This window comes from Ptychodera flava, chromosome 17 (genome assembly GCF_041260155.1).
Source record: "Ptychodera flava strain L36383 chromosome 17, AS_Pfla_20210202, whole genome shotgun sequence".
In the NCBI taxonomy this organism is placed as follows: Eukaryota; Metazoa; Hemichordata; class Enteropneusta; family Ptychoderidae; genus Ptychodera; species Ptychodera flava.
The window spans coordinates 31681013-31695521 of record NC_091944.1 but is presented as its reverse complement, the minus strand read 5'-3'; the positions used below and the strand labels follow the sequence as shown (position 1 = coordinate 31695521).

At 40.9% G+C, this 14509-nt stretch overlaps 4 protein-coding genes and 1 long non-coding RNA gene across 5 annotated transcripts; all 5 read right to left on the bottom strand.

Annotated features, from left to right (window-relative positions):
• Positions 1-4457: 4457 nt before the first annotated feature.
• Positions 4458-5280, bottom strand: LOC139116534 (uncharacterized). The gene is made up of 2 exons (XR_011548335.1): positions 5156-5280; positions 4458-4578 (listed from the first exon to the last, which is right to left on the bottom strand). It is a non-coding gene; the product is annotated as an uncharacterized lncRNA (long non-coding RNA).
• Positions 5281-5558: 278 nt separating this feature from the next.
• On the bottom strand, positions 5559-6899 carry LOC139116379 (uncharacterized). Its single transcript, XM_070679016.1, has one exon. It carries the CDS (start codon positions 6897-6899, stop codon positions 5559-5561), a length of 1341 nt encoding a protein of 446 aa, XP_070535117.1.
• A 65-nt stretch (positions 6900-6964) lies between these two features.
• LOC139116378 (uncharacterized) lies at positions 6965-7621 on the bottom strand. The gene has a single exon (XM_070679015.1). The coding sequence runs from the start codon at positions 7619-7621 to the stop codon at positions 6965-6967; it is 657 nt and encodes a 218-aa protein (XP_070535116.1).
• Positions 7622-7859: 238 nt separating this feature from the next.
• Positions 7860-8297, bottom strand: LOC139116377 (uncharacterized). Its single transcript, XM_070679014.1, has one exon. The coding sequence runs from the start codon at positions 8295-8297 to the stop codon at positions 7860-7862; it is 438 nt and encodes a 145-aa protein (XP_070535115.1).
• Positions 8298-8769: 472 nt separating this feature from the next.
• Positions 8770-10794, bottom strand: LOC139116376 (uncharacterized). The gene has a single exon (XM_070679013.1). It carries the CDS (start codon positions 10792-10794, stop codon positions 8770-8772), a length of 2025 nt encoding a protein of 674 aa, XP_070535114.1.
• Positions 10795-14509: the final 3715 nt, after the last annotated feature.

Genomic DNA, 14509 nt, shown 5'->3' with positions numbered 1-14509 from the left:
GCCACGGTAACCATTTTGGTAACCACAGTTGCTTTTATTTAAAACATAATTCACTGTTTTTTATTTATTCTATTGATTCCTAAGTAACAACTCTTAAAATGTGTTGTATAATAATAATAATAATTTTAATTTCTGTGCCTTCATTCTAGGAAGAATAATATAAGGTTATTCCCAAAATACCGGGATTCATGTCCGAGTACATCGTGCAGCGGAGGTATTGTCCAAGACACACAGCGTCGAGGACAATACTGAAGTGTACGATGTACTCGGACATAAATCCCGGTATTTTGGGAATAACCTCATTATTATACACCTTTTTATTCCAATTTTACCCCGAAAAAGTCAAAATTAAAGCTTTTTGGGGGATGCCCGTCCCGCACTGCACTGAGCGATCGCGAGCAACTGAGAACGCGTTCACCGCGTCCGCTGAGCGCACAGAACGAATTTTCAAACCCGCGCAGCGCAGTGCATGTGTTAGAAATTGTAGGTCGGCAGCATAATTTCACCCAGATTCACAGGGTTTTCATTCACCACTACTAACGCTGTGAAGTACCGAATGTTTAGAAGTATTTGTTTTTTTAAAAACTTAAAATCATCTCTCCTTTTTCTCTGCATTGACGTAATGGTGTTTTGAGGTCAAAGGTCAAATAGCGTCTAATAACACCAAAAGTTATTGTACTCCGCGTCAAAGTTATTGGACTCTGCGTCCTCTGATACTGCAATTTACTGTACCAAGAAACTCCATAGATTGCAGACGCAGGTGTATAATAATAAAGATAATTGGGGCCATTCTGGTCAAAATTATGTTTTCCGTTAATTTTAGTGTGTTAGAATTAATTTTATATAGACCAGTAATAATTTTTCAAGCATATTTTATTTTGTTTCATGCAGTAATCCCAATTAAGTGTAATATAATATATTACTAACTCATTATGCATTCATCGAATTAATTTTATGTGCTAAAATTAATTCTACTAGTATTCAAATTAATTTTGTGAACCCGATTCCCCTTAGCACCCGATGTACCATTATTTATCACAAGCAGTAACAGTAGCGCACAGTTTTTTAATTTGAAACATGATTCACCGGTACTTATTTATTTTATGGATTTAAAATTAATGGCGTATTAATATTCATTTTAAAATAATTTATTTTGATTTTTTTGGCTCATTCCAGGAAGAATAATGAAGACAAATTATTTCTGATTGTTTAACCATATTAAAATTATGAACATGTAGTGGTGCATTATTTTTTGTGTGACCTGGCGTGACCCCATAAACTTTATGATTAGCTAGCTCCCTTTCCATGGTAGCAACGGCTAAATTTGAACATGATGTCTGTATACCTTTAAACACTTTTTTAAACTCATCAGGCCAAGACAAGGGGGGAATATTACAAGTTAAATGTTTCACGTTTAATCCTGCCCTACTTGACATAGTATAGGAATCTAAATAGAATTAAACTAACCACCAACTCGAACTTAACTCTTAATGAATTTTGCCCTATTTCTAACTTGTGCGAACGTCGTAGGAAACACTTATTGCAACAATTTACCCTAAATATAAAGAATCGGCTGTCAATTAAACTGCGGTTGCTAACCAACCGGAGGTGAACAGTGAGACTAAACGTGTCCAGAAATACGAGCGCAATAAACTAATCGTTTTGGCGTTATACAAGAGTTAGCATTCCAAAGTCTGTCACCCTGATTTTTGCCAAGTTTGGAGAAGGGCGGCATTTCCATCTGAATGATTAAACGAAGTGAAACGCAAAATTCTATCGCTTATGATCCGGCAATATGTACAGTAGAAATACGCTGCAGTTATCTAAGCTTATAAGCTTATACTCCACAAAATGGCCACAGGCGGCGTGAACTTTCTTGAAGGATTTCTTAAACGTCCTACTTGGTACCTTAGACACTCACATGTGATACCCGAAAAGTATTCTCTGTAGTAATTCCAGTTTCTTTCAACATTCCGTCATTTTAAAGCTCAACGACACAATAGCACGAGCACATGGACTCAATTGCGCATAATCTCTGAAGGGCGTGCGCGTGAATTGCGCGTGTTCCAACAGTGGAGAACGCGAATCGCAGGGTCTCTGCCAGACTACACTGGCAGGGCCAATCTCCACACAGAGATTGAAGGGCATGTTACAACCGATAACGTAGTAACTAACCGATAACGTATCAAACCCGATAACGTAGTAAAAATTTACCGATAACGTAGTAAATCAACCGATAACGTAGTAACGAACCGATAACGTAGTAAATTTTTCTAACCGATAACGTAGTAAAAATTTACCGATAACGTAGTAATTTTTCCTAACCGATAACGTATCAACAAATTTACCGATAACGTATCAATGAACCAATAACGATTAAATCAAGCAATTCCGTAGAAAAGTTAACCATTACCGTATCAAAACAACCAATAACATATCAAGTAACTGATAATATCTGATTAAGCGAGTCATGGGGAGCGATAGAACGATCGATTCATACTTAGATAGATAGATATTAGATAGATATATATATAGATAGATAGATAGATAGATAGATAGACAGACAGATAGATAGTTAGATAGATAGAAAGATAAATAGGTCGATCGATGTATCGATAGTTAAATCGATCACTCAATCGATAGATCGATCTATCTATCTATCAATATTTGATAGATGGTCGGGTGATCGATCGATCAATCGATCGATACATAAATTTATTGGCAGGTCGATCGATAGAACAAATAATCTATAAATTCGATAGAAAGATAGATCAATTAATCAATAGATTGATCAATCGATTAGATAAATTGGTCAATAGATATATAGATAGATCTATAGATCGATTTGTTATCACATTGTCTCGTACTCAATTTTGTTTTCTACAATTTATTTTTTCCGTTTTGTTACAAATTTCTGCAGCAAATCAATCGTGCTTCGACTGTTTTCATAGTAGTACGAACGACTAAGTTTATCTAAATGTTGTTAAACTACAGAAATTGGTTTGGGAAGTTGTTTCTAGTCTTGCTATAGTAGCTATACAGTTTAATTGAAGTTGGGTAAAATTCAAAGAGATCGTACAAGTACTGATGAAACAAAGGCAGGGGAATGAGCGGCTGTTGGTTTACACAAAGAACCCTACCGAGAAAGAAAGTATTACGTGTATGTATTCAGACAGAAAGTATTGTTGGTTGTAATAACAAGATTAGAAGCAACTTTCCAACCCCATTCAAGAAGTGTAGCAACATTTAGATCACGTTAGTCGTTCGTACTGCAACAAAAGTTATACAGGCAAATCGTGGGAATACTCTGCTTCGCATATAAATGGGATTATCACAAAACATTTTTTAGCAAAGTAATCGGACCAGCTACAAAACGGAAGACTCTTTTTCCTTCGGGACTGTTTTTTGGCTCTAGCAGACCAATTGCAATACCGCAATCACCGACAGCCAACATCGCAAATTTTGCACACATATTGGATACGTCACCGATAGAAGTAACTGCGTATTAGTGATTAACCAAAGAATATTAATGATTTATTAGTACAATTGACGACTTTTCATGTTATTGAAAATCTCCATCGGTGTATTTGAAAAAGGTAAGCATATCAGTGATTAATATGCAGGAACCTAATATTTTTAGTAACTCTGGTAAGGCCAAGAAAAATAAAAAGTTTGTTTCTCATCCTGGACATATTGCAGAAATGATGCGGTGACGCGGTTTCTTTTTCTTCTCAATTTTTTTAATTTTTAACCTTCAAGAACGCAAAAACATGAAAACGACAAAGGAATGCACGAAGGAATAAATGCACAGCAGTGTTGCTTTAGTATTTTTGTACAGCAACAGTTCTGCGGTTTGACTTTTAGTTGAGCAATGCAGTTTTGTCAACTTAATATAACAGTGACATGTGTATAGTTCTGAATGAAATGTTAGTGTCAGTTATTTTGTTTACAGTTATCTTTTATAAGCACTGTATTATGCAATATCGTCGTGTATTTTTGTTGTTTTTTTTTCATTTTTTCCAATGACCAGGAAAAAGTTGACGCGGCGGGTCTCAATTGACTCGCGCGAGGATGAGAAACAAGCTTTTTTTATTTTGCGATGTCTTCGTATTCCTTCTTCAAATAAGATGTGACGACGTGAATCACGACAAAAAGGATTGAAAGGAAAGAAAAAGTTATATGTTGTATACAAAATCTATTGACTTGGCTTGTTTACAGGAGTAACTTGCAAAATTAATGAATTTTGATTATAAGGAATTCAATTGATATACCTATAATTCAGTCCCAGAATGAGAGTTACATTGTAAAGACTTATTGTCATTTTGATATAATTGTAGCGCGCAAACAAATTCCTTAAGACTCAAAATTATTTGTCTGCAACTACTATGCAATAGTCGTCTACAACTGATATTCCGTAATGCGTTCCCTCTTAAATAAGACGAAGCAAATATCCGATCTAAGTTTCACGTGGTTTATTCGAATATAGGCATGTCTTCCAGACTGAGAACAACAAATTCTCTGAGTAGAATGTTGTACTACAAACGTTGAGAACGTTTGGGAACGTTTGGGAACGATTAACTGAAAACAAATCAAACAAAAGGATACAGGAAGTGAGAACTAAGCTACGTTCACACTATGACACAGGAAGTAAATACTCTCTTTGACCAGGAAGTAAATACACTCTATGACACAGGAAATTAGAAACAGGAAGTAACTAACAGGAAGTAATACTCCCTCTAAGATGACTCAGGGGTCGAAGGTCATAATAGGTGGGGTGGTCACATGACCCACCTCAGTAAACGCCCTCTAACGGTGACTGAACGTTTACTTTCGTTGACAAGATCTCATTTGCATAAAATCAGCCCTGACTTAATGAACAATTAGCTGCTTTGAAACAATTACTAACTCAAAGATGCATAAGAATACAATCACTAGACTACTTTACGTAAAAGGTCTCAAAAAGGTTGTCCTATAAATGTAATCAGAGTCGTTGAATGTGTCCATTATAGCATTCATTGTTCACATACTTCAATAAGGTCCTTGGCCTTTTGTTAGGCACACGTGCTCTTAGAGTCTCACAATGGAATAAGGCTATTCAATGTTCCTTCAAGAATGTCTGCTTTAAAGTCACAAAAGAATCAACTGAATTGCTTACCGATTTTGTGTAGGGTTGTATAAGACTATCGCATCAACAGGTTCAAAGCTGTTTCATCAAAAAGGTCTTTACAAGCAATCTTGGCGAGAACTATAGCCGGTCACTTTCAGAGACATGTCCACTCTCTGAAGGTCTCACTTAAAGTGACTAGAAGCACGCTTGGAATGGCTGCATGTGCGCAGTGCGTAATACAAAAGATAAACATTTAAAGGATGGAAGTTGATGGTGACTCATGACTTTGAATTTGAACTATGGCCAAATAAGGGGATGTTGATTTTGACCGTAACATTCCGGTCCCCTAATTGTGTAGATGTGACTCGGAACAATTATAAATCCAATATTCTAAACTGGTCAAAATTCAATCTAACTAAACAAACATGAATAATATACTGTTCATATATCACTAATAAAAAAGATTAAAGTTCTTAGCTGTTCTTGTGTCCTTCAGACGAATCTTCAATGGCGTCGCCTCCAGGAGCACACACAACTTATCCACTGGACGTCGTAGAGTAGTCGCTCTGGTCTTGACTTCTGCAAACCTGACGAGTCCCTTCTTGTCTTTCATCACTTCGGTGATTCTGCCCATGGACCAGGAGTTCCTCGGTGCTGTGTTGTCGACGATCAACACCACGTCTCCAACGTTGAGGTTTCTTCTGATCTCGAGCCACTTCTGTCTCTCTTGTAGCAATGGGAGATATTCTTTCATCCATCTCTTCCAGAATATATCTGTCAGGTACTGCACTTGTCTCCATCGACGGCGTACGTAGTTGTCATTCTTCTGAAACAAGCCGGGTGGCAGGGCCTGTTTTGGTTTCAGCATTAACAGGTGGTTGGGTGTTAATGCCTCTAGATCGTTCGGATCTTCTGACAGCCTGGTGATTGGTCGGCTGTTAATTATGGCTTCCACTTCGCAGAACAGCGTTCGGAGTGCTTCATCTGACATGCGAAGTGGTTGTTCTTTGAGCAAGGAAAAGATGATTTTCCTTATGGTTCTGATGTGACGCTCCCATACTCCTCCAAAGTGGGAACCTGCTGGGGGGTTGAATTCCCATTTGATGTCTTGTTGGTGGAGCATCTCAGCTATCTTCTCTTGGTTCCATCTCCTGATACTTTCCTTCAGCTCTTTGTCGGCTGCGATGAAGTTAGTCCCGTTGTCTGATCTGATGGACTTAACTTGTCCTCTTCGTGCTATAAATCTTCTGATGGCGTTGATGCACGAATCTGTATCTAATGAGCAGGCTACTTCTAAGTGTACCGCACGAGTTGCCATACATGTGAAGATCACTCCATACCTCTTCTCAGTGACACGGCCACGTTTGACCTCCATTGGTCCGAAGTAATCTACACCTGTGCGAGTGAATGGTGGCTCTTCGGGGGTGATGCGGTCCTTAGGTAGGTCTGACATCTTCTGCTCACAAACTTTCGCTCTATATTTTCTACAGATGACACATTTGGTTACGAGGTTGCGGATTGCTGTAGGCGCCCGTAGAATCCAATATTTCTCTCTTAGCTTTGCCAGCATCGAGTTCCTTCCAAGATGTCCGACTTCTTTGTGGGTTTCTTGGGGTATGATTGTTGACAGTGGTGAGTCTTTAGGCAGCACTATCGGGTGCTTGCTGTCTGGTGACACTGAGGCACGTTCCAGGCGTCCGCCAACTCGTATTATTCCTTTATCCAAAATTGGGTCCAGCTTATATAATGGGCTGTATCTCCTGACTTGCTTCTTTCGTTGAAGGAGTGCCATTTCATCTGGAAAGTGCTTTCGCTGCACATACTTCATGATTGCATCTTCTGCCCTTTGCAGATTCTCTAATGAAACAGGTGGGATTGTTGTTTCACAACTCTTCTGGCTAGTATCTGCGTTGGTGTCTTCATCGTCTTCCTTTCTTTTGCGGCATTATCTTGGAGGTTTTTCTTCGCTAACAGGAACCATCCGACTATTTTCCTTAGTTTCATCATGCTGGAGTAGCGTAGTAAGATCTTCTCTACCCCAAACTCTTGCTCTACTAGTACAGTGCTGTACACGGATGCTTCCCGCTTGACTTCTGGGTCTTTATTACCTAGCGCTCTGGAGATGTCCTGTTGTGTAGGCCATTCACTTTCTCGTTTCCACAGGAAATCTGGTCCTCGCAGCCATCTTTTGTTTTGCAGGAACTTGTCTACCGTTAGTCCCCTAGATGCGTCGTCTGCTGGGTTGGACTTTGTGTCAACGTACTTCCACTGTTTACTATCCGAACCTTCACGTATAATGTTGATCCGGTTGGCTACGAAGGTGTGGAATCGGGATGTTTCATTGGCGCAGTACTTAATCACTGATGTGCTGTCTGTCCAGAAGTATACCTTGTCGTTCTTAATGTCGAGTTCTTCCTCCAACATTCTGTTCATTCTCACGGCCACTGTAGCTGCTGTCAGCTCCAGGCGTGGGATGGTAATTTTCTTCAGTGGTGCAACCCTTGCTTTTCCCATAAGGAAGGCGCAGTGAATTCTTCCGTTTTCGTTTATGAGTCTAATATACGATGCGACACCGTATCCATATTCACTGGCATCAGAAAAGTGATGTATTTCACGTACCTTGACTTCGCCAAAGTCTACTGGTTTGTAGCACCTCTGAGTTGATACGTTTTCTAGTTTTGGAAGATCTGATAGCCATCTTAGCCATTTCTTCCGATCGTCTTCTTTGATCTTTGCATCCCAACCAATACCTCTACGACACAAGTCTTGCAGGTAGGATGAACGGAGCTGCGAGTCCAATGGGATCGTATACTGAGCTGATAATTGATAGTATGCCTCTTCTCGTTGGAGGCCGGCTTTCAATGTTGATCTGGAATCCTATGGTGTCTGACTCGACCGACCATGAAGTACCTAGGGCACGCTCTACTGGTAGGCAGTCGTATTCCAGCTTCAGGTCTTTGATTTCCTTAGCTCTTTCTTCTTTTGGTATAGTCTCCAATACTTCACGGCTGTTGCTCACCCACTTTGTTAGACGGAAACCGCCTTTCTTGCAAGCAGCAGTCAGATCTTGTGTCAACTCGATTGCCTTCTTCGTACTTTCTACCGACTTGAGGCAATCATCTACGCAGAAGTCTCTCTTTATTGTTTTGACAACTTCCTTGTTGAATAGGTGGCTGTTGTCGTCGGCCATCTTGTGTAGTGCTGTGTTCGCGCAGCTCGGGATGATACTGCACCGAACAGGTGAACCATCATTTTATAGACTCTTGGAGGGCTTTCTATGTTTCCATCTGGCCACCAATAGAAGCGTAGACAGTCACTGTCCTCTTCTCTAACCTTTACCTGGTGGAACATAGCCTCTATGTCTGCCATTAAAGCGATTGGTTCCTGTCGAAATCGTAATAACACTCCTAGTAGATTATTTGTCAGATCCGGCCCTTGTAGTAATAGGTTGTTCAACGACACACCTTGGAACTTTGCTGAACAGTCAAAGACAACGCGGATCTTCTCTGGTTTCTTCGGATGATATACTCCATGGTGGGGTATATACCATACCTTTCCGTCGTCTCGATCTAACTCGTCGTTAGGGACTTGTATTGCGTATCCCTTCTCAATTATGTCTGCCATGAACTTCTGGTAGTCGGCATGGAACTTTGGGTTGTTTCTCAACTTTCTTTCCAGGCCTTTAAATCGTTGTAATCGTTGTTGTGCTGATTGTCCGGTAGTCGAACTCTTTCATTTTTGAATGGAAGTCCAATTTTGTAGTGTTCGTCTACTAGCTCCTTGGTTTCGTTTACCTTCTGCATGAACTTCTTGTCTTCTTGGGAGTGTTCCCTTTTGTCATCTATCATGCGCTCAGGAAAATCAAGGTCAATGATATGTAGCACTAACCTGTCTAGTTTATCCAGTTCTTCCATATCCTCTACGGCCACAACTTCTGTTCTGTAGCTGGGAGGATGTTGCCCTTGTTCGTTCAATCTGACTACGTGCCAGGGGATCCATCCTACGCGTGTTCTGCATGCGTGAGGGGTTGAGTCTGGACCACGTATTGTTTCCAGAGGGGTAAATACTGCTGTTTCTCTGGTACCTATCATCAGTCCTATTTCGGCATCTATTCTTGGAAGCCTTATATTCTTCAAATGCGGCCATCTCATGAGATCCTCTTGATGGGGAATGTAGTCTTCAGAGACGCCTATCTCTGGTTTAGTGTATACTGTTTTCAGCTCTACCTGTGGCTCTGAACAGTCTAGGTTGTAAACTTCTATGCCCGTGACTTTGTCGCAGGTGTGGCTGCCTAAGCCATTCACTGTATTTACCGTCAGCTTTGTCTTTCTGCCTGTGGCTCCCACTTTTCTCTGTAACGCTTCTGTGCAGAATGATATGACACTACCTGTGTCCAGAAAGGCATAAGTCTGTACCATTCTATTTGAGCCTTTCAACTTCACCTTGACAGGGATAATAGTCAGCAGGACCTTGCAGTTATCATCATCATCACCAGTGTCATCGTCTTGACCACCGGTCCCCATAAAGGACTGTACTTGGTCCACCTCTGCCATGGTGCAGTGTACTGTGACACTCTCCGTCTGTACTGGTCTCTTTGAATTCTCATCTTTATCAGTTGTCGGTCGACAATCCTGATGTAGCACTGTTGGGTGTTTTCCTTGGCATTTGGAGCATTTAGCTTTCTGCTTGCATTGCTTACTCCGATGACCAGGTTTCAGACAGCCAAAACATACACCTTGGTTTCTCAGAAAGTTAACAGTATCTTCTTGACTGGCTGCAATCAATTGTTCGCAACTGTCGAAAGAATGATTGTTATCTTGGCAGTGCAGGCATGGTTTCTGTTGAGCCTTGTTTGGTTTGGAGGTTGAAGTGTTGCTCTTCTTGCTCCCTTGGTTCGTCTTCTTGTCTGCGCTTGTAACGCTAGTGGCGAAAGATTGTTCCACTTTGTCTGTACCTCTCTTCTTTTTCACTGGATTGTCGAGACTAGCCATTGCTTGTCTACTGTAGTCCGGGCATGACAGTCTGCTTGCTTCGGACTTCACCAGATCGACGAGGTCTTCAAATCTTACTCTTTTCTTGGCTTTGCGTATCTTCGCTGTGCGTTTACTCCAAGAATCTTGAATAAAGTAAGGAAGCTTCTTGACGATCCGTTTCATATTTTCTGAATGTTCTAGTATTTCTAGGCCATCAACGCATCGGGTTGCTGTCTTACATCGATTTAAGAAGATGGCGAACTTGTCTAATGAGGCAACATTATCTGGCTTGATTGGAGGCCAGTCCAAAACCTTCCTCAGGTAGGCGTTGGCTATCTTGTGTGGATCACCATAGCGCTCTTCCAGCTCCTCCATGGCACCTTGATATGCTTCACTTGCATCTATACCCGCATACCCTTGAACTATTTCATGGGCTGTGCCTTCCGTGAACTGTCTCAGCAGAGTGAGTTTATCTTTATCATCTTCAGCAGTCGGTACTAGTTTGGTCTCAAACTCATCTATGAATGATCTGTACTCCATGATGTTACCGTCAAACTTCTTTATCACTGTGGACATTTTCTTTATTGCTCTGATCATGGCCCATTGTGCAGAGTCACGTGTCGTCATACTCATGCTACTGCCACTACTTCTGATGGGAAAATTCTGGAAGCTGCTACACTGACTTCTTCTTCTAATCATCCGCCTCACTGTCATTCTCCCTTTCTATTGTAGGAGTTTCCTTCTTATACACTCGTACTGGTGTTGTGGTCTTTCGTGGTTTTGTTCTGGACACAATGGATTTGTCCTCCAGTGGTTCAGTCTTAATATTGATGGCGATATCGTCTCGAATTCGTCACCAAAAAACTTATTCAGAGATCTAGCTCTAGCATCGGCTACGGCAATCTTTGTGTCAAGTTCATGTTGCTCCTCCTTGAGTTGAAGCTCATGTCTTGCCATGGCCCGCTCCATTTCTTGCCTCTCCCGGTGTTCTTGGAGTTGAAGCTTATACTTAGCACGCTCAATCTCTTGCTTCTTCTTGAGCTTAGCTGACCTTGCCAACAGTTCAGCCTTTTCCCTTTCATCTGCTAGTTTGGTGGCTGAGAGTGCACTGTGGCTTGTATGATGGCTGACCCCACTCTGGCTGCCAACTACAGACGGCTTCGGTGTGCCGACTTGAGAGACACTATCTTCTGGTCCTACATCCTCTTGTGGATGAATTGGTGTGGGGTTCACAATTGGTGTTGGTTTCGCTTCCTGTTTGCTCACCCATGCAGTGGTGTCTTTAAAGAAGGTCCCAAAAACGTCTTCGACATCGGCCAGCCAACGAAGGCGTTCGTCTGGCACCTGATCCTTTGGGAGTAAACTTTCGTATTCATAGCACGTGTCTGCAAAGACTTGATGCAGCTCCTTCCACACTTCAAACTTCAGTTTGATTGTGAATAGGTCTGCCTTATCAGCGATGAGGTCTTGTATTTTCTTGGACTTTTGGGTTAGTGAACTCGCTGTTTTCTCTAAGAAGCCACCTTTAGTAGATAACTCATATTTAAGTCCTTTTTCGGACAGTGTTCTGTCACGGCCGCTACGCCTGGGTTCTTGCAATTCCTTTTCCGGTGACGAAGTTCTTGATTCTTTTCTTCGTCTTCCATGGTTTGACTTAGGTGAATATCACAAGTCCGATACAAAATCGTTAATGAGAAATGTAGCGCGCAAACAAATTCCTTAAGACTCAAAATTATTTGTCTGCAACTACTATGCAATAGTCGTCTACAACTGATATTCCGTAATGCGTTCCCTCTTAAATAAGACGAAGCAAATATCCGATCTAAGTTTCACGTGGTTTATTCGAATATAGGCATGTCTTCCAGACTGAGAACAACAAATTCTCTGAGTAGAATGTTGTACTACAAACGTTGAGAACGTTTGGGAACGTTTGGGAACGATTAACTGAAAACAAATCAAAACAAAAGGATACAGGAAGTGAGAACTAAGCTACGTTCACACTATGACACAGGAAGTAAATACTCTCTTTGACCAGGAAGTAAATACACTCTATGACACAGGAAATTAGAAACAGGAAGTAACTAACAGGAAGTAATACTCCCTCTAAGATGGATCGAATATGGATCGAATGATAGATCAGTGCATCGATCGATCAATCGGTCGATCTATCGATTTATCAATAGATTGATCGATTGATCGAGGATAGATCTATCCCTATGAATCTATTCCCATGAATCACTTGATCCAATACATTATCAGTTGATTTGATACGTTATCGGTAAATTTGTTGATACGTTATCGGTTAGGAAAAATTACTACGTTATCGGTAAATTTTTACTACGTTATCGGTTAGAAAAAATTACTACGTTATCGGTTCGTTACTACGTTATCGGTTGATTTACTACGTTATCGGTAAATTTTTACTACGTTATCGGGTTTGATACGTTATCGGTTAGTTACTACGTTATCGGTTGTAACAGGGCAGTGGGGCAGCAGCGCGGCATGGATAATTCGAACCAAGCTAGAGGGTCTCCGCGAGTCGTTGACCGCGCGCCCCCACCAATCTCTGCTGCAGGCAAATATAAATATTCCAAACTTGGACTTCTTTCAGTCCTGCGCGCGCCCAACTGGCTAAATAAACGTGGCGGAAATAGTAACCGGGTAGGAGCAATCCAGCTAGAGATCGCACTTGTCGCACACTGGCAAAAATAATACATTATACACAAATGAAAATAATAAATAATCTGCTAAAACTTCGGCAATCGCGTCTGCAAAGCTGAAAGCCGTTGGGGCATACATTTTGAATCATCAATTTACATCCCTGTAACCTAGAGCAAGGTCTATGTTTTGCAAGTGTTCACGGAATCGAGGATCGATATTGAAACTATTCATTTATCTAATTTTTTTTGGTTCGAAGTATTATATATAAAAAAGACAGAAAATGTTGGCTATATCATGGAAAACGCGCAATACCCAAAAAGTTGGTGAAAACCGTCGCATGTGGCAGAGATTAGTGTGACTACTGCTGAGACTCCCTAGCTTGGTTATACTTTTTCACGCCGCTACAATCTCTGTCCGGAGATTGTGGCAGGGCGAAACATGCGAGATGCAAAAAATGTTTATTCAGCAATGCCAATATGACGCTTACGAGGTTCGGTGGTCGCAGAAAAGAAATTTCACTGCAGAGAGAGAGAGAGAGAGAGAGAGAGAGAGAGAGATTGTTAATTTATTGGAAATCTTTTCCATAGTCGCGAGTTTTGATGGAAGAAAACTAAAAACAAAATTAAATTGAACCGATTGAACTTGTATCCATAAAGTTCGCACAAAAATAAAATGTCTAGGCCTGCTGGTATCGCTTAAACTGCTTAGTGTCACTTTTCCGACAAGCATTACCCCTTGGGTTAATGATATCCCCCTCTCTCCGAACAGTATGATGCATAATTCTGCGCTGCACGGACAACAATTGGAAGTCACTCCATTGACAATATTAAATTATATTATATCATGCTACCATGCGCCATTCTGATTGGACGAGAGCGATGCTAAAATATTGTTTTAGCACTGATAGCGGTGGTAAAACGGGCCCCTAAACCAGCATTTTTGAAAATTGCCCGGTCGGTGTATATTTGAACGATGTGGCTCTGAACTTAATCCGAAACAGTCCGCTTTGTTTCAAAGACCGAGTTTGAATTTCGATACAGAGATAAAGTATGGTTCTGTAACTCACCTTTTGGTGAAAATAAGCGGTCTATGATGAAAGAAATCTCCGAAGCAACACATTTATTTTGGTATGATGATGTACAAAATTGTATAGGGTAACAGCGCACTGTGTAGTTTGCTTGATCGATTCAGGAGCAGGAGTCGAGACGCGACATACCACTCTTTAAAACACAAACAAATTGAAACTTCCTCACAGTAACGGTACGTCAGATATTCCTTCCTAGAGTTTGGGCTGTAACAGACCAGGGTGTTCTAACGATGTAGCCCAAGAACTTGAAGAAGTTCAAAATAACAATGCGATCATTCCTGGCGACTGCGACGAAAATCGTTGTGTCAGCGTCCAGCTCTCGCTGAATCGGGCAACACACTCTGCTCCCATATTACAACTGTTCATACAGTCGCCGTAATCCATGTCTGGATTATTTCAAAACTGAACGTTTTCTGGCACAAATTATCCATCCAAAATATCCATCAAAAATAGAACCTGTAACCCCACTGCACCGCCTCCTCTGTCTGAATGTTACGACGGTTGGCGCACACCGGACTGACAGTGAATGAGATAAATCTATTTTTAGTGTACTACGCCAAAAAAGCCAGCGCTATTGTTTTTATGTAAATTTACAAAAAAAAATTGTTACTTTTTCTTTTGCTTTGAACTCTTGACCCATTTCTGTGTCTGAAGCAGTTCGTGTTGCATGTAAATATTAAT